The sequence below is a fragment of the Amblyomma americanum genome, chromosome 3 (assembly GCF_052857255.1).
Source record: "Amblyomma americanum isolate KBUSLIRL-KWMA chromosome 3, ASM5285725v1, whole genome shotgun sequence".
NCBI classification, from domain to species: Eukaryota; Metazoa; Arthropoda; class Arachnida; order Ixodida; family Ixodidae; genus Amblyomma; species Amblyomma americanum.
The window spans coordinates 170686348-170714138 of record NC_135499.1 but is presented as its reverse complement, the minus strand read 5'-3'; the positions used below and the strand labels follow the sequence as shown (position 1 = coordinate 170714138).

General features: G+C 46.0%; 1 protein-coding gene across 1 annotated transcript in view; it reads right to left on the bottom strand.

Annotated features, from left to right (window-relative positions):
• The window catches only part of SCAP (SREBP cleavage activating protein), a 113341-nt gene extending 86067 nt beyond the window's left edge, over window positions 1–27274 (bottom strand). Inside the window, exon 1 of the mRNA XM_077658768.1 lies at window positions 27167–27274. Coding sequence (XP_077514894.1) covers window positions 27167–27245 — 79 coding nt within the window. The 5' untranslated portion in view covers window positions 27246–27274. The remainder of the gene's footprint in view (window positions 1–27166) is intronic.
• Window positions 27275–27791: the final 517 nt, after the last annotated feature.

Below are 27791 nucleotides of genomic sequence, written 5' to 3'. Positions count from 1 at the left end.
CGAAACATTCCAAATAGCATACACAAACAGTGACAAGTCACACCTGTACCTAAGAACATACATCCCGAGCATGATGAGGACAGGAGGAGGGCTAGAGCTAAAGCGATCCAAAAACAATTCTCTCAATCTAACGCAGTAAGCCTTTATGCTGCAGAATACTTCGATTAAAATTCTCTCTCTATAGCACTAGTCGATCACACAGAAAACTTGGTCAATGGCGCCTCAATTAGAAATATGATCCATCCATCAGAAGCAGAAGACGCTGCCATAGCTATGGCTATTTATGCAACCAATTCCAAAATTGAAATAAGCGACTCTAAAACGGCTATATAGAGCTTTGAGAAAGGCTCCATATGCAATACAGCATGCAGAATTCTATCCAAATTACCGCGACAAAATTTAAGACCAGTTAAACTGGTAGGAGTTCTAGCTCACTCCAGCAGGGAGCAAAACGAAAAAGCCAAGCAATAAGCCCGGTAATTCCTAGGCCGAGTGGTGGGCGATTCGGATCCCCGAATGGTCCCATACCATGAAATTGCATCCCACTATACATAAACAGTAGACTTTAATCACCCCCCCCCCCCCTCACTTCTCGCTCAACAAAAGGCAAGGAGTAGTCTGGAGGAAGTTGCAAACAAGAACCTTTACTAAAAAAAATCCGTGCATTCATTTTAAATTCACCCCGCACGAATTCATACCGGAGTGCGTTAGGTACGGGGCCCCCAAAGCCACTTTCAGTCATATTTTTGAATGCCCCGCAGACAAACCCCCGGAGCATTTGCGACTCTCCAACCTAGAGCGGTGGGAGCCTGCGTTTTTCAGGTCGGTCCGTGCGACGGGCAGGTCCCAAGAGGTCGTTCCGAGGATGTGCTGTTGCCCCTGACGTCCAGTCTGGAAGAGAGCCCACCGTGAACGTTAATTCAAATATCAGCCGCCGCGGTGGCTCAGTGGTTATTGCGCTCGGCTGCTGACCCGAACGACGCGGGTTCGATCCCGGCTGCGGCGGTCGAATTTCTATGAAGGCGAAATTCTAGAGGTCCGTGTACTGTGCGACGTGAGTGCACGCTTAAGAACCCCAGGTGGTCGAAAATTCCGGAGCCCTTCACTACGGCCTCTCTCATAGCCTCAGTCGCCTTGGGCGTTAAACTCCCATAAACCAACCAATTCAAATATCCTGTGATTCCCTTCCTCACACTTTCTGATGAATAAAGTTGTTCCGTTAATTTTGGTGTAGTGAAAATAAGACGGACACAAGTTCCTCTTCCCAGCTCTTTTTATCCTGTAAACTAAACTACATCGCTTTACTAAGCGGCGTCCAAAGACCGCAGTAGAGAAGGAGCGAATGTGTATGGGGAAGAGGTGGGAGCGAGTGAGTGTTAATGCTTAAGCGATCGTGAAGAGAGTGTACTAGAAATAGCTGCATTAGTACGTCGTTAATCGGTACGGGCGTTTGAGCTTGTTGGCCCAGTGCAATGAAATGAAAACAGCGCGTAAACAGAGGTCATAAAACGTGCGATACCGTTTTAGTGCGGTGACATTAGAGGTCCCGTTCTCGAGGAAAGCCGTCAGCGTCCGTCCGTCTTACGGAATTCCTATTGGCAGAGAAGGTCGCGACGTCACGGCAAGAGCACTTTCGCTGAAAGAAAGGTGGTCTAGCAAAATCGAACCGCGGTCCTTTGGGTCGCGGGTAGGGCGCGTTACCTCTGAACCACTGAACAGCGTTCGTTCATTGCGATAGTGGTATAGTGCGACCAACTTATACCCCAAAGAAGGCAACAAACATTAACTAGAGTTACCAGTTAGCGTCACCATTTAGAGTCGCCAATTAAACACGGCCTGTGTGTATTGAGCAACCGGAAGCGACATGTGTGACGTGTCATAATATCGCAATTGTACGGTACATGAAGCGTCGTCCAAGTTTTTGCTTCGTTCTTGATATGTATTCTTTTCTTTGTTACTTGCATGTCCTTGCTTCGCATATCATGTGAATTAGGGAGTGTACACCCGAAGAAAAGTATGATTGGTTAGCCCTCCGTTCTTTAAACTACGTTCGGATCCTTTATGGCAGAAATCAAAATGCACTGAATGCTTGTGCACGATAGTGTCAGATGTGCTGTCTCTCTTGTTGAACACTGTTCCTTCTTGTCACAAGCTTGAGACAATGTTCTATGCATATTTGCTCTTGTGCACCCGGTTGAAAGAAGTTACGAAAAAATGGAGCAGAGGGTAAAAAAAATCTTAATGCAGCGAAAGCACGCGTCATGGTAAAAAAAGAAGCAGTAAGCACTTGCGTATACGCGGTGACCATGCACAGTACCTTTTCGGTTCCGGGCTGAGAGCATCGGTCTTGAAAAAATTTAAGCGTTATTATTTTTTTCTCCATAATGTATATATATATATATATATATATATATATATATATATATATATATATATATATATATATATATATATATATATATATATATATATATATATATATATATCCACACACACACACACACTTATGAAGGGAGCCAACAGTCACCGAAACCAAGGTGCATAGGGGAATGTTTTAATTTTTTTTTAATGTGTAGTGCTGATCTGTGAGATAATAACACTTACATTAATCTATCACTTAAAGAAAATTACTTATAAAGCAGCAGAAAAAACAACTATGCCGCCGGTGCGATCCGAACCCACGACCTCGAATATCGCGTCCGGTGCCCTGCCACTGAGCTACGGCGACGGCTGTTATATATATATATATATATATATATATATATATATATATATATATATATATATATATATATATATATATATCATATATATATATATATATATATATATATATATATATATATATATTATATATATATGTGTGTGTGTAATTTTCTTTAGATCAATTGATTGGCACTACAAATTTAAAAAAAATTACAAACATTCCCCTATGCACCTTGGTTTCGGTGACTGGTTGGCTTCCTCTCTCTCTCTCTCTCTCTCTCTCTATATATATATATATATATATATATATATATATATATATATATATATATAGCTCTTGATTTTTCTATTTTAATTTGTCGCGGTGTCACCGATCTGCAAGTTCGGCACTCCAGGAGGTACAGGGTGAACCACACATAGCGAGGACACTTGGGCTTCTCGTTTTATTGCTCACGTAGCACCAGCTGCGGGAGCCTCGCGTAGGGAGCATGAGCACAGTGTGACAGGCGCAGACACTGAGACAGTGCATTAGCTGCGCGAGCCTCAGCGCCACGCTCTTAAACGTCTCGCTATGTATGGTCCACCCTGTAATGTTTTTCTTCTTAACTGTCTTTAGTGCTTCAGTGCTCCGGCAGTTGATGCATGTGAGTGGAAGCTATGACAGTTTGTTCTAGCTCTTCCTCAGGTATCTCAATAAGGAAATGACAAAGAAAGAGAGGCGGGAAACGAATTCAAAACTACAATATGGCCTGCACTACCAAGTTGCTGACGTGAGACAAGCACAATATTGCGCCGCTCTTAACTGAAGAGGCTGTTGGAATATTGCATTGCCGGACAGCGTTTAATTAGAAGCATTCTCCTAACAGTGTTCTAAAACTATTTACATTCCACCATTACTGACTGCATTGCATGACTGCTCACAGGGCATGTCGTGATCATTACCATTGTCAATAGCAGACATGCTATAGCCTGCGCTGAAGCCTCCATAAACGTGTGCTTCTACTGGCAAGAATGTCGAAATGCGTCCTATCACTTCTATGTGCAGGGTGCTTGTCTCGTTCGTACCTTTCTCGGGTGTATTGCAGCGGTTACTTTCCATTCATTCACTTCTGTTTTGCTTTTTCTGGAACAGACCCCGCAGTCTTCGTTGAGATGACTTTCTGTTTGTTTGTTTTTTCTCTCCTCTGCTGGCTTTTATCGGTGTGAGCGGCAATTTGCAGATAAGACATGCCTTCGGCATTTTACGATGCAGTAATTATGGTAATTAACGACAGGCCACTGCAAGTTCACGCTTTGCGTTATCAGCAGGCTAGCGAGAAAAAAAAATGTGGCTTTGAAAGCGGCAGTGCAATCTTTGCTAGCAGGAAAGAAGTGTCGAAACTCGGTGCCCAGCTCTTGCAGAGATCTTGTAAGCGCATTGCGAACGATGGTCTTGTATCAAAGCATGCGATGACGAGACTCGCACAGACGGAAGCTCATTTAAGTGCTGCAGAAATCTCTGCACGATCTCTGAGCACAACCTGGACATGATTAATGTGCAATCTGCAGTGTTTCGGTGCATCTACGCCAAGTCGAGTCGCTGTGTCGCTTCTAATAGGAGCCGTTGAAAATGAAAACAGTTCCCACGAAGCGAAGAGGAAGGATCTATTATTGGCATCGTGCCATCGGAAGCCAGACAAAATTACGGAGGTATTTAAGCTAATGAGAGGCCAGTTATTAGAAATGCGAGAAAAATAGAGCTGATCAGTGTTGTTTTTTTTTGTTTAAGCCTAGCTGCTGCGGCAGGTGTCAGGTTCCCGACTCTCGTAGTCCGTTGTTTGATTAGCCGGCAGTTGTGCCACTGTGGGGCACGAAACGAAATAACGAAACAGAGCTCTGTTGTGTGACTTGTGTGTGTTCCTTCTGTCCCGTCTTTAGCGCTGTAGATATGGAAGTAAACACCAACTCTCCGAGCATACTGTATTGTGGCACTCGCATGCCCTAATTTCACTGAGTTAATCATTTTCGCTAAAAGACTTGCCTAGGAGAGCAGCATTGGATCGGCTTGTTACAGTTGCTGACGGTATGAGACAATCTAAGCAGACAGTATCCACCAAGTACATTGGCACTCAGCATCTTATAGCCAGCATATTGTAATTTTGCATGTTTATGCCTTTAACTTGTGATATGTTATGGCATTTAGAACCTGTTATAGCTTTTTAACGCAAGGACAACGCACTTTTAAGCATGAATGACTTTCCGCGAAACATTCTCTCATGAAGTAAGATTGATATTATTCAGGTATACGACCGATATGAAACTGCAGAAGTCTAACCATTACGCCCTGGTCATCCCCCATGCGATATCAAGTACTGGAGTTGCAGGGCTCCAGTACTCCAGTAGGGCTCCAGTAGGGCTGCCTCTAGCGAGCTTTATTTAAGATAATCTTAGCGGCCCATTGATCGGCCGATGATATCTATTGATCACACGCTTTTTGCCAGTGATGATAACGATGATGATGTCCTCAGGCTTTATGGCGCATACCCACGGCGAAGGCTGTATTACGTGATCCGCTTATGCTGATTGGCATTACGATATCTTCCTTGAATAACCCACGGGCGATAAGAGCGAGAAGGTACTAAAAACTCAAGGGAGGTCTCATGCATTCCTCCTTGAATGCTTGAACTTGGAATTGGCCATGCACTGAGCTGCCTAACTTTATGATCGGCTTCACGCCTCAGTGCACATGAGAGCTATACACCAGCCAAGGGCGCGAAGGACGGACGAGAACACACGTCTGGACTGGAGGCGACACGGTCGTTAAACCAGGCCATGTAGTCTGCGTAAGCGCCTAACTTCCTTTACTTTTTCGGCTAGCAGCAGTTCTTAGCCAATAAAAATGAATATTTTATGCCATCTTCTAGTGCAAGTTAAAGCCCAACGTGCTCCATTCTTTGCCACTTCTGTGCAGTATAGTAGTGCGTCATCGCTGGGACGAAATTTTTAGTGCTGTTGGGGACGAGGGCTCCTTGAGTGAGCTGACTCTTTCAGCGCCGCAGGTCTCTTCTCCGAATGACGTTGTCGGACTTGGTTATGAAGGAAACTGCACAGGGGGTTTATTTTACATTATTTACAAGATTTTGGAACCCATTGGAGGGTGATGGGGGAAGGTCGGAGGATCTGAGAAGATCTGAGGATGATCGAGGATTCTTTTTCTCACGGCACTCGTCGTCCGGTTTAAAAAGGGTCCGGTCCCTAGGATTCCCCAGGTTCGAGGCAGTCTTCACCAGGTTGGGCGTGGCCTAACTTGCGTTATCGTACACACACACACACACACACACACACACACACACACACACACACACACACACACACACACACACACACACACACACACACACACACACACACACACACACACACACACACACACACACACACACACACACTTCACATAGGGACACGCCCCCGTCACATGCCTCGCCGGAGAAAGAGGGTGCCGCTGGACAATCGCCCCCACCAGAGAGAGCGGTGTCTTCGCGTCCGAACGACAGTTCTCACGCTCCAGCCGGACACGTCTTCCGGGAAGTCCGAATGGGCGAGGCGCCGGCGAGCAGGCACAGTTGAAGGGGTGAGTCACCCCCTGCTCGGTTCTGGCGGTCGCTAACTGCCTCCGTGCTGCACGGTCGATCTTCCGGGAACAATGTTGTTTTCAAACGGCAGTGGAATCCTCCGTCTCGAATCCAATAAACCACGCGAGGACCGGCCGTGGGAACCCAGATGCCTATCGCCGTGCAGGGACCCCGGCTGCAGGTGTCCTGGCCGAATACGCAGCTGAATCAGACCACCGGCTGTCGCCAGAAACCTTACAGTGCGAAATCACTACTCCCGACGTACCAACCTCGAGATAGAATCTTGTCTTGTGTGATCGGAGTTACTCGGGTAAGCTCGGGTTAGTTCGAAGGAGCGTCGCGCCAGCTGCAGCCAGTGGGAGGAGGGCGTCGCGCCAGCCTGGAGCCGAGTGGAGAGAGGGCGATGTAGAGCGAGAAACGCGTTTGCGTACACATTGAAATGCCAGAAGAAAAAAAAAAGAGCCGAAGAATGAAGACATGCTTTCGCACGTTTGCTGGGTTTAATGGGATGTTAAAACCCTACCACTTTCTATTCCTGCTTTTCGAAGTGTTTACTTTCCCACTTCTCACAACTTGCTTGCATTGAAGTGAAAGATGCGCGCCTATTGAGGACAGTTTCCACAAGGTGTGCGGCTCGCATGCATTCGCGACCCAACCACGCAGGTATGGAAGCCATTGACTTGCGCTGGTAGCGCCTCCTCCCCCTCCCCCTTCACAAGTGAGGTAATTCGTCTCGAAGCTACTCGTGTGTTATGTGGAATGCACAGTGGAGAGCTCCAGATTGATTCGGCCTCCCGTGCTCTTTGAGGTGCACTGACACCGCACAGCGCACGCACGTTTCTGCATTTTGCCTCCACTGAAAGGCGGCCGCTGCTGCGCGGATTTGATATTGAGGCCTTGGGCTCAGCCACTGACCAACAGACCCCCTCAGCTAGCACGACGGGTCAGGTCTGTGAAGACTTTCGTGGTAGTTGGTAGCGGCGAGACCTTACTTATTGTTTTTTGCTCCTCTTCTCACATATCTACGCACTAAACTTTCACTTGCTCGTACCGGACGCTTGTTTCACTACGCACTATTAATTAAAGTTTTAGCTGTAAGTAGGACAGAATCCGGTAGCTAAACCTTATTTTGAGTCCGCATTTTTCCGCCGTTCGTTAACGTGAGCTCAGGTAGCTATTTAAACCAATTAAAGGTAAAATGAGTACTGCAGTTGACTATACACGAAGAAAAAAAAGGCACGGCATGAAAGGAGAACACAAAAGGCACGACGTTATGGCAGTTTTATTGTCGAGGGCTGCCATGTCGTAGAAGGGCGTTAGGTCAGGATTGGTATTTCTCATATTTTCGCTTCCATTGCAGCACCAAATATAGATGGTGTACGTGTTCGCTAATAATAACGGATGAGCAAACTCCTTTACTCGAGGTGATGATGCGTAACTGAGTCGGCGCGCAAAACAATGAAAAGCAAAAACATGACCAAAAATCGCCATTCAAGATGAATCGCCACTGGCTATTGCACACCGTCGTAGGATGTGATTTGCTCGCCCTGTAAACTTTTTCCATAGTGCAGAGATGTGAAGGAGCTGCGACAAGTTGGCGGCCGCAAGAAGCACTTAATTCTTGTAAGCAGATGCGTCAAGAGGCAAAAGAACCCTTAATTTTGTATACTTTAATATGCGTGCTAGCCTCTCAAGCACTGTATATGTTAGCACCTGCTATATGTTATAGATATAAATAGCAGTGTGTGTATCACATTGGTATACACATAGTATACTTGGACGGAAGCCGGGAGGCTTACAAAATGGCTTGAACTTAAATTGAGGATAGTTCAGCGAGCTATGCAGAAGAAAATGATAGTTGTACCGGAGGGGATCAGATTGGATCGGGGATCAAACGCTATTAGAGGATATCCTAGTTGATATCTGAAAGAAATGGGCATGGACAGGGCATGAAATGCGAAGGTATAGATAACCGATGGCCCTCGGGGAAACAGAGTGGTTTCCATGAGAGGACAAGATTGGCAGAGGGCGACAGAAAATCAGATGGGAGAATGAGATTAGAAAGTTACTGTGATAAGGTTGCTGCAGCTGGCACAGTACATGGTTAATTAGAGGGCGCGGGAGAGGCCTTTGTCATGCAGTAGACATAATTAGGCTGATGATGATGATACAGATATCAAACTATACTAGTGTGGGCGTAATTGGTTACGCAGTTGTGCAGTAACAAGTTTGTTGTGATAGCACAAGTTGTAAAGTTAGCTAGTTACCGGAAAGTTCCTTTAAAACTACAACTCGCCGCGGAGCGAAGACAATTGGTAATTTAATTTATGTGTTATACCGGCTCTTGCTACTGCTATTTTTATGCTTGGGAGCACTTGACAGCTATTCAAGCAACAACAGCTGCTGTGTCCTCAATTCCACCAGGAGAAGTTGACACCGTATTCAAGCAACAACGTCTCCTTATTTAAAATAACCGCGTAAACCAACACAATAAGAAAACACTACGAAAACTAAGAGCCTGAAACCTTCGCGTTCAACTTCTTCCGTTGGTGACTGTGAATATACGAGTTGCATGCGCAGCTCACGTACGAGACAGCCCGCGAAACGTGCCCAGCTCGTCGGCGAATACATCGAGGCGTCCTTGGATCCCGGCAGGAGCCCGCGATCAGAGAATCGGACAAATCTTCCGCGGCTGCCGAACCCCGCAGGCACCGATAGTGTTCGCGCAGCTCCAGATATGGCGCGATACGCGCCGCAGATCTAGATCTAGTGGTTACGATTCAAATCAGTTCTCACTTCGAGGCCAGCTCTGATGTGACTATCTACGAGTGCGTGGCCCCGGTTCAACGACTTCGCTTTAGTGACAGCCACAATAGGCTGCTGCGGAGTTGTGGCGGCGCGTGTTCACTTGTAAACGGGCGCGAAACACGCAATAATTTCCACCGATGATCCGGAGATAGTGTTAACGATGCCTTTAAGCGTTCCCCTTCCGCCACACTCCGCTTTCTCAAAGGGCAGAGGAGATTTCCTGGTTTCTTTTCGTAATCGGTGTTGCTTACGTGCGAAAGAGATGCAGATTTCCGTCACGTTTGTAGCCCGAGGTGTGAAAATCTGGCATATTCTGGTACGTATATATGTACTCCTGCAGGCAAGAACGAAGGGCGCTCCAGTCTTTTGGTTTTCGAGTGGCAGTACAGCACATATGGCGGGAAAACTGAGCAAGCGAGACATCACCGAAACAGAGATGCATGTATGCAAATGAATTACGCCGATGGTCCGGCTCATTCCAATTGTGCCCCATGATGATGACGCAGGATAGGAATGAGAAATGTGCACACGCAGAGAGTGTTTTTTTTTTTGTCGCTGGTGTTCCTCGCCACCTTCGTAATTATTCCTAATTAATGCAGCTTCGTTGTTTCACCTCCAATCAATGCGAACGAGTCCGTAATTTATTTTTCTTTGCGAAAAAAGAGCGGGGAGTATGTGAGATGCCGATATGGGTGTCCAAAGGCCCATTGGCCGCTCATTCGTCCAGTTGGACAAGTTTGAAGCGTTTATAGGTGATAGCTTGTGCGTGAAAGTGCAAAGCAAATTTAACGACCAAGATTTTGGCGGTTGTGTTTGAAGATGCTTCGACGCACTACCTTTTTTCTGAATGCTGTGAATGCTGAATAAGGTTTAGACGCAGTAAAACCGGCTTCAATGAATTACCAGGTGGCACTGTCAATAGTTCTTATTTTATTTTATGGCCTGTCCATGCGGTGTGTGGTGCCAGAGATCCCACAACGACTAAAAGAGATACCAAACCTATATCACAGCATATACGTTGACGACATTACGCTGTGGAGATAGGAAGACTGCGATGCAGAAGTAGAAGAAGCGTTGCAAGAAGGTGAAAGCACGGGACAACAACAAAAACAACAGCATAGCAGCTTCGACAATACCAGCGAAAAGTCCGGAGGAAGCAGAAGATGCAGCAATAGCATACGCCATCATCATAAATGTTTCAGAACGAAAGATTATAATTTGAGACTCAAAACTACAATTAATAACCTTACCAGAGGCAGAGTACACCCCAACCCGCCAAAATAATTAGCAGATTCCCCCCAGAATGTCTAATCAAACAAATATGGACCCCCTCACGAACAGATCAACATCATAGCCTGAGGACCCACTGTCCGGACAGGACCAGGCGTGTTCCCAAACCACGGGGTCAGATCAGTGAGGGACCATCTACTCACATTCAGTGAAATCACGTCCTTCTATTGAACGAGCAGGAAGGGGTACCCCCTCCCAGCCCCACGCTCACGGAAAAGCAAGCAACCACTCTCAGGCAACTCCAAGCACACGCATTCCCAAGGTCAGGAATGCTAGCTAAAATTACGTACTCTGCAGAATACAAAATATGTTGAGAGTACGCGAATCTCAGTCACATCATGCGGGCCTGCAGAAAAACCCTTTCAGCCAAATAACCACAGAAGATCACTGGGAGACCGCGTTGCGCACCTCGGACCTGTTGCAGCAAAAGTTACTGACGGACAGGGCTGACGAGGTCGCTGAGATCCCAGAGATAAAGGCCACCAAGCGACAGTACCTTACCTGCGCCAGAAGGGAGCCTTCCTCCTCAAAGACTGAAATGAAGTTCATTCTCTCTCTCTCCAGAGATAGAGGATAATTGGAATTGTTAGAGCGACAGTGAAAACATTGGTGGCGCAGGACACAAGAAGATAAAATAAGGGAATATGATGTGAAACCGTAAGGTACGGATTGCGTTGCTGAATAGTTCGTGTTTCAGAGTTCCATTTATCGACTACGTGATACGTCTGAGTCCCATCATCACCTCTTGAAGAAAGCGGCTTCTTTATCACAGAGCGGCCCTTTGAGTGTTCTGAGGCAAATAACGCAGTGCTTCCGGTTTCATAATTCCTTGAGTCAGTCCAACGTGTTTAGAGCAATCTGCCAAGGTGGAGGTGATTTTAAATAAGGGAACAATGCTCGGTATGACATCCACCCAAGCACAGCCTTACGGCCATGGGAGAAACCTATAGAGTTTCTACAAAAGCTTCGTAGTTAAAGAAATATTCATCCTTGCCTGGGGGAGTAATGACCCATTACTCTCTCGTTCACTTCTGAAGTGAGCCTACCGCGGATTTTGCTGACGGTATTTCCTGCCACGTTGGCTCAGCGTTTGCGGCCTTTCTGCTACGTTCGTTAGGACCCGACATCCGGCTGGCTAATTATCGCAGTAAAAAATTAACCTGATCTGCGCATTGTTCAAACAAGAGGTGTCGAGTGTTGCGTCATGGTGGGAGTCGAGAATAAAAAGCGACCATGTTAACAAGGTAATAATGCAGCCTACTTACGACAAAATCTTACTTTCATCAACTTATTTTACAGAGTTCATATACTGACGCATCTATATATATTCCACATCCGGTGGCTACGCAAAACGCGGAACTACGAAGCATCACTGACGCTCTTAACGCCCTCTTCATGGCGTTCACACCGCTAATACAAATCTGCGAGAAACTATCCTCACTTAATGCTCTGAAGTTTAAGATACCATCTACTTCCTAGAAGAAATCCGTACCGTGATTTCGTCATCGCTGCGTATCATCTGCATCTAATCTGTGCAGATCCACTCTGCACTTGACTCTGTGCCAGGTCCTTGTCTCGTGTCTCGAAGACGACCTCCAGGACGTTTTTCTTCTTTTTTTTAATGTTTCTCGTTTGTTTGATGTAAGTGTTTGACTCTTGCTATGCGGTCATCAAGACTTCCGGGTGCGATTTTTCAAGCAAGCTCGTGCGCAGCTAATTTTTATCGCCACCGGAGTAGTGACCCAAGGAATAAATCTAGAAAGAAATGAACTAAATCCTGAACTCCCTATGATTCGAGCACGGCGACCAACTTTTTGGCAACTTGCTAAGGCATGTATTCAGTAATGATCATGGTAACGACGATGATGTTAGAGCTTCACTGCAAACTAAAGGATCCTCGGAATAAAAAAAAAGCGCTTCTTAGAAGCACTTGTTTTCCTGTGGCAGATTGTTAAGATTTGCAAACAATTAGTGTGTTGCACAATACGCGCCGTTAACCAACGTGTTCTGGTTCTTCCGCTGGCCAACTTTAACAGGACTGGTAAGATACCACCTTTTACAAACCTACAGTTCTTGGCTACCATTTGGAAATTCATATCAAAGGTATAGAGCAACATGACGAGCAAACGACACAGAAAGACAGTGTCGAGTTCGTGTATGCCTTTCATTTCACTTTCGCTGTGATGTTCTCATAGTTCTCCTTGAAAGCTGACGAGTTAACAGATTAGTTGCTTAGGCCTAGTTCCGAACATTTATCAGCAAAACAATAACGTAAAAATAGAGAGCACCACTTCACATGTTAGTGATAAATGAATGACGCGAGAGACCTTCGCTTTGTCCCGTATAATCTCAACAACGTTGACCGTTAAACAGCAGCACTTTTCACTTCAAAATGCGTCACAATTTGGGAGTGTCTCAGTTTTATAAAGGAGCCGAGTTGGATTGGAGAAGGAAATACAATGTCTGAACACGAGGGAAGGCAGCGGTGACTGACAAAGCCTCACGTAATAAGGTGTTTCTATGTATTAGTAGTTTTCTTTTGTTACTTACCATGTAACTGAGGCAAGAAAATTAGGAGGACGCTTGAGCTTCGCCTTATGAGTAAAGCGATAGCGCTTTCTCCTACTTTTTTTCTTTTTATTCCTTGTATTTCCCATTTTTCACCGATTGCCAATTCACAATCACATTACCGATCATTGTCATGGATTACAATCGCAATTACCGATCGCATCATCGATTACCAATCACCAATCACAATTATCGATTACCAATGACTATCTAGGTTACACTGCACGACATAACACTCCACTACATACTCATACACATACGCACCATTTGTTTCAGTGCAATGAAGTACCATGACACCATTTTTTTCATTCCGAGCAATTTCTGACGCCTAAATAGCATATTTATATTTTTTGATTACTTTAACATATGTGCACGTCTCAAACACACGTTACCAAGTCATACACACCACAACACGTTCACTAGGGGCCCCCTCCAACAAGCTTGAAGCAACGGCCCTTCGTTGCATATGCGCAATAAAAAGAAAAAAAAACCTTCGTGGACTTATGCACTGCGTGCCCGCGTGGCACGCGGAGGGCGTGGGTTCGAACTCCAAATCTGGCTAATTAATATTTTTCATTTGAAACTTCTGGAATTTTTCCTGACTGACGCAGGACGACGGCCGACGACTGGTTTTCAGCAGAACAAGCTCCTTAAGCTATCGCGTAGTAGCGTGATTTCTGGGCGTACACTTTTCCAGAAAGCTTTGCTGTTCAGCGAGCGTTGCCGTCGCACAAGGCAGAAGCAACATAGGCAAGGTTCTTCTGTAATGTTATACTGTGACACGTATGATTCGGCGTGGGAAACGTCGATATGTCTTAAATGGCTAACCAGTCCCACCACTATGAATTACCGTGAAATAATTGCCGCTACTCTGAGTGATGTGACCCCTTCAGTTCGTGTTCCTTCACACTCCGGCGCTGCGCACTATTTCACTGCTAAGTTGAACAACCCCTGAAGACCACCGTTGCGCTCCGAGGGGAGGAGGAAGAGCGGAGGGAAATTGGTTTTTTATTCCCCCCTCCCTCCTCCCGCCCGCCAAAAAAACAGAAGCAATAATTAGCTGTGGTTTAACTACTGCTGAACCTGGTTAGAGACCGAAAGCTGTGGTGTATCGGGCAGGTAGACGCGACGCGGCTGACGTCTGTAACGTTGAGTGCATTTCGCACACTGTATAGGCAGCGCGCCCACCCTGCCACCATGGCAGGTGGTAGTTCAGTTAAACTAATGTTTCATCGCGAGAGGTTGGTCACCCAATGAATGCTGCGGCTTATTCTACCGCCTTCTACCAGCGAATCGAAAGGTCAAAGGTCAGGTTGAGCGACACCGTGGTGGACCACATATGGTAAGGCCTATAGCCACACTTGACCTCTGGCTCACTTGAAGGTCAACCGGTGGGCGGATGAGATTAAGAAGTTTGCAGGGATAGGAGGGCCGCAGCTGGCACAAGGTAGGATTAATTTGAGAGATATGGGAGAGGTCTTTGTCCTGCGGTCGGCGTAGTCAGGTTAATGATGTCGATCATGTGCGAAAAGCTTGCATTTTCAGCTATGCCCGATTGCCGTTGGGGTATACATTTCTTGATAAAATATCTACTTATTGGGTTCGAGAGAGTGTACCTGAGCGCAATTACATCTTTGAAAGCGCAAGGCGCTCTAAATTCGCGGTAATACTTTTATTTTCTGCCAGATTCATTGTTGCCAGCTTTTAAGATTTTCGGTCACAATTACATCTTTGAAAGCGCAAGGCGCTCTAAATTCGCGGTAATACTTTTATTTTCTGTCAGATTCATTGTTGCCAGCTTTTAAGATTTTCGGTCATAGTTACATCTTTGAAAGCGCAAGGCGCTCTAAATTCGCGGTAATACTTTTATTTTCTGCCAGATTCATTGTTGCCAGCTTTTAAGATTTTCGGTGCACTCAAGTAAAAAAAAAAACTTGATGGCTAAAATAATTCAGACCTTCATATTTATACATTTATTCTTTTTCGGGATGTAAACGTTTCTAAAAAAAATATGCGAGAAAAACAATGCTTGTAAGTGTGTCCTCACGGGAAGCATGCCTACAACGCCTACAACGGCCTCTTGAAATGGAGTCTGCAGTGACGCCGGTCTTCCAGGAAACAGACCCGCCGTGTAGATAGCGTCCTGAAGCACGCCCACACACTCAAATTTGCGGGAAACCTCGGAAACTTACCGCGGCGCGCGCTAGCGCGCCTGATAACAAAGTAGTCCTTGTGAAGCAGCCCCTGTTACAGCACTGAAGGTCTGCGCAGCTGCTGAGCTGGAACGGGAGGACAATTGGCCCGCGACGTTTTATACTTACTTATCCTCGACAGAGCGCTCTATTCTTTCGCGTATAGTTTTTTTTTAGACGCGGTGTAGCCATTAAGTAATGCGCCTATTTATTCCGAAACCGAGTTCAGTTTTTTTTGTTACTTTTTATTTGGCCATTTTTTTCTTTCGTGGTTGACGTAACAGTCAGTAACGTCGACATTGCTTTACGCTGATGTTCCGTTTACATAATATTCATTAAGCATCTACGCACTACTCTGGTCAATATGCTGGCAAAGCTGCTATTGGAGCAATTTTCATGGCCGTTCTCGAGTAAAGTCGGGAAGCAAAATTGCCTCACGTCAGTGTGGCTATACTATACAAGGTAGCATATATTGTCATCACGGTTCTAGATGTGTCGCCTTGCGTTCAGTTCAGTCTGTGGGCCTGAACAAGTAAAAAACCTTAACAACAATAACTCATCAAAGTGTAATCAGCAAAAGCATCTTGTGGTTGTAGGTTGGCAAAAAGTAGGCGAGATACGTAGTACAAAGAACAGCGCAAAAACGACGCATTTTGCCAGTTTGTGTTCATTTCCAAAGTAAGAAAATAAACGACAAAACTAGCATGTATGTATGTCATTTATTTCTGATTGCAGTAATCAGACACGTGACTGCGGGGTGTAGGTAACTCATTTCTAAAGAGCAAACGGCAAGAATACCGAAGATGCACCGAAGGATGAAAACGTGGGCAGTAGGCGTCGACGGAGAAAGCGCGCTGGTGGAACACAAAGACAGTATATGAGGACAATCTCAAAGACTGTGCGGGTGTGTTCCGGATACACCTGTGGTGTGTTAATTCCATGCGCTCCCCGCCCAAATTCCAGTAAACAATTATGATCATCACCAGCCGAGTCGCAGGTATTACCAGCCTAGGTATTACACTGCACCACAAAGTTGTACTGAGGATGGTAAAAAATAAATAGCGAACTACTTTGATTGCAGCAAAGAGCGATGTTATAAGCTTTGTTTAGCGTATAGGGTGCAAAAGGGACTTAGAAATGTGCGTTAAGTGCGAAATTTTTTTTGAAGTCTTTAGCGCTTGTTGCGCAGAGTGCAGGTTCTATTTCGCCTTGAAAAGTGCCACCCATAGACTAAGGAAGACGCGGTGCAATGCAGCGAGCGACACGGAACCGTGAACACTGGGTGATACCCGACCTAGTTATTCACAACTCCAATCACAACATTCACATCTCGAATCGGTTTATGCAAAGGTGAAGTCTTGATAAATAGACACCTTGAAAAGTAGCTTATTCAAACTCGCAAGTGCTGGTAGCCGTAAATTCAGCGACTCAAACGTGTCGCTTCGGGGCGTTAAACCTCACAATTTAAAATTTAGTTTTATATAGGACTGTAGTCACAGCCTAAAGCACCGCTTGTCCACAGAGCAGACTTCAGAGCGGCTATCCGGCCATCTCGATTGTGATGCTAAGAATGAATGAGGAAGTCAAAAGGTGGCCTTCTCATGCGTGAAGCTTGGCAGTGACTGCTGCTCACAATTCGTGAGCCTTACTTTTCTTTCTCGATACTACCAGCGGACGAGTGCTGCAATTGTTCCATTAACCAAAAATCGCGCTCAGGCACACTGTACCTGAAAACGTCCATTTACTAATCGGACTAACAGTAACATAATATAATAGTTAAACACCGCGTTAGCATGAAGACATGTTAGCGCAAATCAAGACTTGCAAATAAAAAACTTGCATTCGCGCTCCGAACTTGAATACGCCCACATGGGAGACAAAAAGGGAGTAAGCTGTCCTGCCTTTTAAAAAAGGGAGTGTCCTAGAGTACAGTTTACTCCCTTTTTACTCCTTTCTCTTAAATGTTTAAAGTAACTGTTAACTCCTTTCTGTTAAGAGTGTAAAGAAAAAATTGGGAACTACGCATTTCTACAGCGTTGGATTGAAACTCTACTTTTTTTTTCAGTTGCCAGGACACTCAGAACATTGAATAACTTACAAATCCGCCATATCGCTTCCATTTCGATCAGCTAGCAAAGGGAGGCTCTGAAGTTATCTGAAATTTGATAAAAGCGGGAAGTCCTCTCCCGTGGCAATGAAATACAGGTCTCCATAGGAAAGAACAGAAGTGAGAAGCCGTTGCAACGAAACTGCTGGCGGAGCAGGAGCAAACGAGCGTGGTAACAGTAAGGCAACCTGTTGGCGGTTGCTGATATCATCGCCCGATCGAGTGTTCGACATGACTCGAAGGCGAGCGTTTTGGTCCTCAAGCTGATGCGCTCTTTATCAGCTGTAACAATGGTTCTCACGGTGCATAGGTAATGAACGGGTGCCGGATATCACGCGTGAGTCACATGTCCGTTGTATCCAAGCGGCCAAAATCTGCTCAACAGCGACTATAGCTGCGCTGGTTTATAATGGGGTTTTTTTATCGCCTTACTGCTGTGCTTGCAAAAATTTATCCAGACAGAAGGGTAGCGTGCTTGATATCTATCGTCAGCTTTATCCGCAAAAACAAGAGCAAGCTTCGACAGCGTGGTGGCAGTGAGCTGAAGTTGAGCTAATCATTCCAATGTGCTCAAGTGGGCATCTTGTTCAGAGTTTTTAAGCCTGCAGAATGGGAAAGTCCGCTACTAAGGTTGTCGGTATGATGTGTGAAGTTATCAAAAACCTAAAACCTTTAGAATTTAAATCTAAATATCAGCTGAAAATTGCGGCCAACAATAATCAGGTATAACCATTCACATAGAGTTTCACAGTCTGATGTAGAGTGGCGTCAGCAAAATGAAAGAAACGCAAGAATCGGCGAAATGATCGCGAGGTGTTATTTGAATATTTTCGTACCATTACTATTTTCTGCTCTTATTTTGTGGCTTTTTCTTGAACTTTTGCTTGTGATCGCGAACACTTCGGTGTAACTTAATTTGCTTATTTCTTCTACTCATTACAAAGCGTTATATGATCACCTTTTTTATTTTACTTCTTCCAGTCATCCTCCAGGCTTTGAGAAAATGTCAGACCTCTTCCAGCAATAAAAACGGCAGTGCATTTTTTGGGCGTAGTGGCGTCACGTGGTATCCACCTTGATCACTTTCTGCTGTGTCCAATAACCATGGCGGCATCTTGAAACGCGGCGCTGCTCTGGGACCCATGGAAAGAACGAGCATGGTCCCGGGCGTACCGGAAATGATTGTTTATGTAACACCACGGAAGCCGCGTCTAAAGGTCTGCGCGGCTGCTTAGTGCGTGCATACCCGTATACACACACAAACACGCACGTCTCGCGAAGCTTAGACGAGCCGCAAGCTAATGGATGCTTGCGCACGCCGCGCAGTCAGGAGGCAAGCCAGCGCGAAACAAAAATACCGCGCGCGCCCTTGTTGGGCTAACGTATGCCTCCCCTTTCTGGCGCAGTCTCTCCGGTGGCGCCGCCGACGACCCGGAGACGTAACCGCGCCGAAATAGAAAGATAACAAACACTGAACTGGGGAAGACAATGACCATTCCGGTTCCGCTCGGGAGACCCCAGCTCGGGTCTATACAGAGGAGAGTTATTCGCCGCAGGCGAGAGTTGCTGGGAAGACGAGTCTCTCCACCGCCGCTACTGCGGTCCAGGAAAGGGCCCGGCATGGTCAGTTCTGGGGGGATGAGGTGGGGGAGGGGTGCTTGCTTTTCGACCGCACTGATCGGATGCGCGAAGGAAGCAACAAAAGAATGACGCTAGCAGCGACGCGGGCCCCCAGAAAGGACCCTGTATCTTTTGCGTCCATTGCCGCTTGCGGCAACAGCAGCATCCTTCGTCCGTGCGTCCCAGTTCCAACTGTGGCTTCGTGGCATCGGTGGCGCTGCTGTCTTCTTCTCTTGGCACTTGCCCTCTGGAAAAGGGCCTCGTGTTTCTTTTCAGCGGCGCTACATTTGCTTCGCTGCGCACGTCTCATCTGTCCTCGAGAAACTAGGAGCGTGTCTCTGCCCCTACATCTGGCTGGGGACCGAGATCTGTGCCTAATTACCACCAAGGTCTATGGCGCCCAACGTCGGGCTTCTGTCTGAGCATCACTTTGAGTTAAGTGAGATTAAGTGAATTAATTGAGAGTTCTAGCCGTCTCACGCTCCGCGTACTACTAAGAGACAAAAAGCCAGTACAACGTAACTGCGTTTTTCGCAGCTAGTGTGGAGCAGGCACAAGGGATCAGAATCATAGGTTATTTTAGCGAAGAAACCCTCCGTTTTATCGAGGGGTGTGGCGTACGGCGGTGTATGTGTGAAGCGTCATGCAAGCCAGCCTTGGCACAGGTGATCGGAACGGCCGGCTGGCGATGCTCGTATCGAGGCAACATTCGATTTCCTATAAAATACGGGCCGCTTGCTTACGGATTGAAGTAAACACGACACGCGTGTGGCAAAATTTTAAAAATTTGGATTGAGATGTACTCACTCGGTTTCTTCTAGTTTCACCGGGGCTTCTGGAACGAAATTGCCATCTTATTGAAGAACAGCTGGTAAAACAATACCATTGCAGAGCTCGAAGCGAAGTGCGTGTGACTGTGTATCTGTCGGTTTTTAGATCACTTCGCTCTGTCACTAAAGCGTAGTTCCACTGGTCATTGACTTTTATACTTGCATGTGTTATTCATATATTATGTATGTATTATGCGTGTATTATGCATGTATTATGCATGTAAGCATATACATGCTTTTGCATGTATATTGCGCATATTTTATGCCATTGATGTAAATAGCCTTTCCTTAAACGCGGATAGATCCTAAAACTGATTTCTGTCATATGCTTATAGCATTCCAAGCAGGCCTTCCTTTTAGATTTGGTGCACTTACAGTAGCCCCAGAGTCATTGCTTCTCATATTTACGTCACCTACGCGAATGGATAAAGTTCCAGGTTTCCCTTCACGCCTTACAAGGAACATATTCACAAAGCTTCTCTATATTTTCATGCATTTAACTGATTGCCGCTTCACCGGCGCATAGTTATTGCGACATGATAAGAGTGCGGGTTGCGCGCTTCGCTTACACATCTGTGTAACCAAGGCGAACCGAACCAGTGACCTCGGACAGTCCGCTCTGGGGCGTCATGTCAGTGCTTGCGTCCTTGCTTCGTCTTTCGCTGATGTAAAGACACCAACAATCAAAAGTTTCCTTGCACATTTACTGTGGCTCACTTGAGCTGTTACGCAACGGTGCCGTACTGAGTGGCTAAAGAAAAGCTTTCCAAGTGAGTGCTCATGTCAGCAGCTTACAATAACGAGCCTGGTACCGCCGCAAGGAGGTGCCGGCAGAATAAAATGATTAGTGGGTGTCTACACGTCATATAAACGTGCGGGCTATGAAGGACGTCGTAGTGGAGGGCTCATGATTACACGACATTCTTTAACACACTATGAATTACCAGCGGCCAGGCATTTTTTTTTATTTGGCTCCATAAAAACGTGGCTGGCTCTTTATAAAAACCGGGATTGAATTTTCGCGCTCGTTCTCAGTGGCCGAACGCAATAGTTCCTTATAACCACCGCGCCTGGTAGGACGACTTAGAACAGCCTTGGTACCGGTAAATAGCGTTCTATATTGGTGCGTTCAGTATCGAACGGCGAGATAGGCCGGGTCTATCAAGCTAAAAGATAGCGCTCTCCCGAGATTATACTGTTTCGCAGCATACTGCTCTATGCCGGAGCAGTATCGCGTGTCGATTTGGCGACGTCGCTTCTGTGCGGCGCGAAGCGTCGCCCTAACGGCTCACGCTCTGGCAAAAATCACGTGCGCAGGGCCCGCCTCTCTAAAACGCCTCTCCTGCTTGGACCGTATTTGGTCCGCAGTATGTGATAAGTGAAAAAATAAAAATAAAGGAAAATCGAATGCTCTAGTTGGCAGCTGCAAGCAAATGCAAGGCGTTCCAATAATAATAATAATAATTGGTTTTTGGTGGAAAGGAAATGGTGCAGTATCTGTCTCATATATCGTTGGACACCTGAACCGCGCCGTAAGGGAAGGGATAAAGGAGGGAGTGAAAGAAGAAAGAGAGAAATAGGTGCCGTAGTGGACGGCTCCGGAATAATTTCGACCACCTGGGGATCTTTAACGTGCACTGACATCGCACAGCACACGGGCGCCTTAGCGTTTTTCCTCCATAAAAACGCAGCCGCCGCGGTCGGGTTCGAACCCGGGAACTCCGGATCAGTAGTCGAGCGCCCTAACCACTGAGCCACCGCGGCGGGTTAGGCGTTCCAAGACGTCTACGAATTCTGTATTTGCGGTGTACGTTAAGTGAATCAGTTGCTCTGTCTCGTGGAAACACTTAGAAAGTTAGATTAGGTGCTTAACTTTCTATTTATTAATGCCATAGCATTAGAAGCCTCATGTGTGGGTAAAAAATCTAATGCCGGGCATGAAATTCGCCCATTGGCTGGGGATAAGTGACGTCACCGGACCGGAACTGGCAACTATACGTTTCGAAATATCTTCAGTGTGTCTGTTTCGCCGCATCTAGACACCTTCGGGGAAACATCTAGCCACCAGCTGATTACCCGAAGAGATGGCTGCTTGTGTGCAGGCAGACGCTATTGGGATCCGCCAATAAACCGTGGCAGAATGATATAAAACTCGATGTAAAGGCACCAGCAGCGTCTAATGCTATTGCCGGTACATAATGTAATTAGATGTCCCTGTTAAGTAAAAAAAATTATCTTATATTTAATACACACTCAATCTCCCCCAAAATTTGCCGACCTCACTCAACCTCATCAGTTGAGGTTAAGGTCTCCTGAGACGTCCTCACCTCAATTTTTCTGAGGCCACTGCCGACCTCACTAAACCTCACCTTAACCTCAAATTGTGAAGTTGAGGTCGGCTGCTCGACCTCAGAAAACAAACCAAACAAACAAAAAAATGATTAAGAAGTTTTTCAGTTAAAAACGATTCTGAGAATCCTGTGAGACAGAAAAGAGAAAATGATGATGGTATTATTTAATAGGGTGTGTACAGACGCTATTGATGTGCGCGCAATAGGACAAACTTATAATCTGGGATTAACCCCGGAGAGTTTATGGCCTGCGGTCAGGGGTGTCCCATACGCGGTTACCACCAGTACGTCGGTGAGCAGTTTATCAGTGTCAATATTCGGCAACCTGCTTCGTGTATACTTGTTCGCATTGGAGGCCTCTCGCTCATTCACGCACGAACCGGAACCGACAATTGACAAGCACAGACCTTCTACATTATCTACGAGAAATTGGGAGGGGGGGGGGGGGGGGGGAGGTATTCACGATACTCTTTTTAGACTTGAGAACAGTTAGCGAATGTAAAGAAACTGGTCCTTGATGTACTTTAAATGCGACGGCTACGCAGACACATATCAGTATATTTCAATGTTCTACCTCTATCCGGCATTGCGAGAGGACTCAGCGTAGATAATAGTTTTGTCACCCAGCAAACGCTCTTTTCAGTCCACTGTATGCTGCCTTCGAAAGCATTTAACAATCTGCGACTGTAGTACACCAACAGAGGCGTGTTGTATTTATGTCTGTAGAAGCGAGCGGCTTCTTTTATTAATGCGAAACCATCAGATGGCTCACTTTCAAGGTCATATCCGCAAAAAAATGTACGCAAGAAACGGCACCATGGGACGTCACGAGCCGACGAATCACGCGACGAATATAATTACCACGCATAATAACTAAATATAGTTAATGTAATTAGGAAACGCTAAGAATAAGTAGTACAATTACTGATGATATACAAGTGTGAAGTCATACCAGGTAACGTGACAGCAATGTAATGTGACGTCAAACCTAGTCACTGACAACGATGTAATTTCACGTAATACAAGGCCCCCTCCCACCCTCGTTTCAAGATCCATATGGATCCCACATTACGGCACATGCGCACATGACTCATTACAAAGAGTGCCCACAACCCGGTCCACATTAATGATATTCGGATTGTCCAGCAGGTAAACACGCCAGTTCTCATGTATGACATACTGCAAATATCATGCAACGACACATGCCTTTGACTCTCGAGATGATGGCAATGATGATGATGATGTTAATAGTGTATCTTTATGAGCCCGGGGAAGCCTGATATACCGCTACCAAATTAAAAGTTGCCAGAATATTGATTAAATATTGTACATCACCCAGCAACCGAAGACAATTATTATGCGGGAAAATAGCAATACCTGCAGCTAATAATTAATGATCTTGATGTTGATGTTCCTGGAAAGTCAAGACCCTCCCCGTTTCTGCCACTTGCCCACAGGTGGCGATGGTAATGGTTTCGAAATCCTTAAAATTCTCCGATGAGTCGGTGCTCCCGCGGCATTTTGCAAGAACAAGATTTTTATTTATTTATTTATACAGAATACCCCTAAAGGCCCTCGAGAGGGTATTACATAGAGGGGGGGGGGGGGGGGGGGGGCACAGGCAAATGAACAGAATAAAACAAAACCACAAGTATAAAACAACAAAAGCAAAAATAAGACACTTCGCATGACATAAGTAAGCAAAAGAATCAAAAGAATGGCAGCGCGGCAAAGAACGAAGATTACTGCAGTATTAAAATTATACAAACAGAACACTAATGCAATGAATCATTTAATAACATACCCTGCAATAACATACCCTGTAAAGGAAGCCATGAAGAAATAACAATGTATGCGAAGAGTTAAGCAGTAGTTATTGAAGATATAAGATTAAAATATTTATCAGGATCAGTGGTGGTTGCGATATGTGAAGACAGAGTGTTCCAGTCAGATATTGTGCGTGGTAAGAATGAATGCGCATAGTTAAATGTTCTGCACGTGAAACGCCTAACTTTAAAGGTATGATCGCGGCGGTCAAAAATCGAAGGAGGCAAAGAAAAAAAGTCGTTATGAAGTGATGGATGATGATAAAGTTTATGAAAAAGTGATAGTCGTGCAATTTTGCGGTGGAGACATAAATCCTGGAGACCTGCGCGTTTCTTCAAGGCTGTGATGCTGGTGTTACGTGAATAATCGGAGTAAATAAAACGAACGACGCGGTTCTGCAATGATTCAATGTTATTTATTAGGTTAGATTGGTAAGGGTCCCAAATAGATTACGTCTTCGAACACTGTGCCGACTATTAAAATCACACAGGACAAAACAACTGGCCTAGAGAGGGCATCGTGGACCGCTCTCTCTGTCAAGGGCACCACGGCTCTCCGCTCAAATTTCGCCGCAGAGAAATCCCCCCCCCCCCCCCGAAAAAAAAAACACACCGCCTAAATACTCATACGCCCGAACGGAATTCTGGGCACCATTTCGTCAACCAGTCTGAGACAAGCTGCTTTAAGTCAATCGCTTGTTTTCCTTCAAAATTGAACTAATCAATGGTACGCCTGCATCTTCGACGTTCTTTGCCCGCGAGCGCCGCGCGAGCATTCTGCGAAGCCGTTTAAGATGAACGATCGGTATCTGCAAGATAGTTAAAGGAAAGATAGCGGTGTGAGCAGTGCCTGGTCGTCTGCAAGGCAGGCCGCCAACTTAACTGATCGCATACGAGAAAAAAAAACAAAGAGAAAAAAAACAAAGAGAATGATTACAAACAAAAATCGCACACTAAAACAGAAGCTAACAACCGTGTGCCCCAGTAAACGTCATATTAGAAGGTTTGAAACATCGACTCGGCAGCACAGCGCCAGCACGTAATCAGTTCTATTCACACATATTCGTTAAAAAAAAGGAAAAGGAATCAGCTACCACATTATCATTCATTCATTATAGTTTTGCATATTTTACCGCTATAACACCGCAATGCTGATACGTTCGCCCCGTGCTGCGGAGTTTCAGCATAATATGTGAATTTCCGAGAAGGAACAGGAGAGCGAAGAGAGGTAATTTAGAACGGTATAAAACTTAATTTATATTTGCATCTGCTTGCATTAAAGAACGGGAATATACAGAAGTAGTGTGAGATTTGAAGTGGAAGACACCGATCGAAAGCTTCGACGGTGTTATACAGATTTTTCTGGCTTCGTTCGTTTTTCAACGGGTCAGCATGTGTCCTTGTTAGAAACCACTTGAATCACATTCTCTCGCCTGTGCCGACTGCTCCAGTTTCTGTTAAGTCACCGTGTAATGTACAGCAGGATCCTTTTACTCGACTGCAAGGCGACAGCCGTGACGTCAGCGCCAGCAATGAGCATGATCACGAAGTAGCCTTGCTTTGGGCCATCCGCGCTGCGACGAACTTATAGCGTGCCAGTTGGACTGAACTTATTTGTTTGCGGCATCGGACAAAGCTACCGCGGGTAAACGTGAGTTACGTGCTTTGCGCGCTCCGGGGAGTTTGAGCCAATCGGCAGGCAGCTACGGCTGCTACGCCAGCGGGGGAAGTGGGAGGGTGAGTGGCGTGCAGTGACAGCAGCACTCCTTCCAAGAAGACCAGAGGGGTGCGTCTTCCTGTAGGCTCGGAACTGAACGGGCATTACGGCGCAGCGCCGGAAGCGAAGAGGGAACTGTGGCATCCAGTTGTCCAAACAGGGGAAACCGAACACCAATCGTCATTGCATGAACACTGCGGTGATGCGCTGCAACTCCGCTTCGGAAGCGGCACTTGTCGGAGTAAGACGCGGCAACTGCAAAATTTCGACCTCATTGAGTGACGACCTCACTCAATCTCCAACTCACGCGTGAGGTTGAGGTCTGATTTGCTGACCGCACTCACAAAATTTCGAGCAGCCACCGACCTCACCTCAACCTCGCCTCAAGACTTGAGGTGTGGTTGAGGTCATTTTGAGGTTGAGGTCTAAACCTCATGAGGTTACCCACCTCTGCTGAGGGCCAAATAAGGTCCAAGCAGGAGAGGCCGAATGCAAAAAGTTAGGGTAGGAAAAATTGGGACCTTGGAAAAAACAGCATTCACACTGAAAAAGTAGATACTCGAAATGACAACTCATACAGAACTGAAGGAGGTAATGTTACGTATAAGGAAGCATCAGAAGAAAAGGAGCGACAACCCGCAACGTCAGTAGCATAACGCATTAGAGAAAGCACCGAAATACAAGAGTTATTTTCGAAGATATATCAATTGCTTTCATCTCCGAATAATCTACTGTGAGATACCATGTCGAAACATTGGTGCTGTCCAGAATATTACATCTACCTGACCATTGTTGTCGAGAACTTTAGGCAGTTTATTGATGTTTAATTCTGCGTGCTAGTAGAAGACCTCTGTCGAAAGCCGTGCTTTACGAAGAAAACCTGTATATAATCAGCTGCTCTCAAACAGGCAACGTCGGATTATTTTCATTCTAATAGTCAACGTCTACGCAGGTGGCTCAGTTAACTCCGCTAGTTCTGCAGGGTAGGTGGCCATCTCGCAAGGGCCATCTTGGTCGACGTGAAAAAAAAAAAAACTACCCCATGGACTTTCTTGACGGGTGGAGAACTTGTTACCCTTCGGGCTGCCTTTGAGTTCATCAGCCAGGATTACATGTTTATGCACCTACTCCGCAGATTGCTTGAACGCCATGTTTCAGAAATACGCAAAAGTTTGTCAGAGCGCAATAATTAAACGTGATGATATGTTTTCCCAATGGCTACTAGGACACTGCGGCACCACAGATCACCGCGCGAATGAAGCAGCCTGATCTTAGCGCAATAATTAAACGTGATGATATGTTTTCCCAATGGCTACTAGGACACTGCGGCACCACAGATCACCGCGCGAATGAAGCAGCCTGATCTTCCCACAACAACGGACATCATGCGACTATCCCTGTATCAATGGTTGAAGCAGCGGGTAGGCTTCACAGGCTGGCGCGGGGGCTCGCACTTGCCGCAGAATGCATGTTCGAGTTTTCCAACCGTCGCCTCAGTGCACTGTAGCCTGGACTCTGCTTTGGTCTTCCGACTACTTACCGTGACGTGATGCGATCCTTCTGTTCCCTTTATGGCTCCCTATTGCTTTTACAAAGCAGTACTCATTCCGCATTGGCATGGCCGACCGTCTTGCCTCGGACGCATGTGCCTGTGAAGAGACAATGGAACATCTGCTGTGTAATGTCATGTGTTTATTGCCGAAATACACACGGTATACTGTTCTCTAGACCACCTCGATACTCGCCCTCTATCTGAGCGTAAGATCCTCGGACTGTTGCCACAGCAATCGACAACCCTCTCGCTCTACAAAGCACTCTTCCGATACCTGAGTTGGCCGTCGTGTTTGTACAACAGGTTGTGACTTGCGTTGAGGTTGTGACTTACGTGATGCCCTTGCTCTTCATCCCATTTCCTCCTTCACTTTTATATACCTAATTCATTTCCCCAGTGGCCTTTATTTAACCCCCTCTCTTCCCTCTTTCTGTCGTTTGGTCGTCAACCGGAAATTCAATTCTGAGGAACATGTGCCCGTAAGTCCACAATCGCGCATTGCACCCAGTAGCAAGAAACTACTCGAAACAGCCATTTGGCCGAGATTAACACTCCCGGCAATATAGCATTATCTCTCACATCATTGGGCCTTTGGAGGCTCGAGCCTTCAACT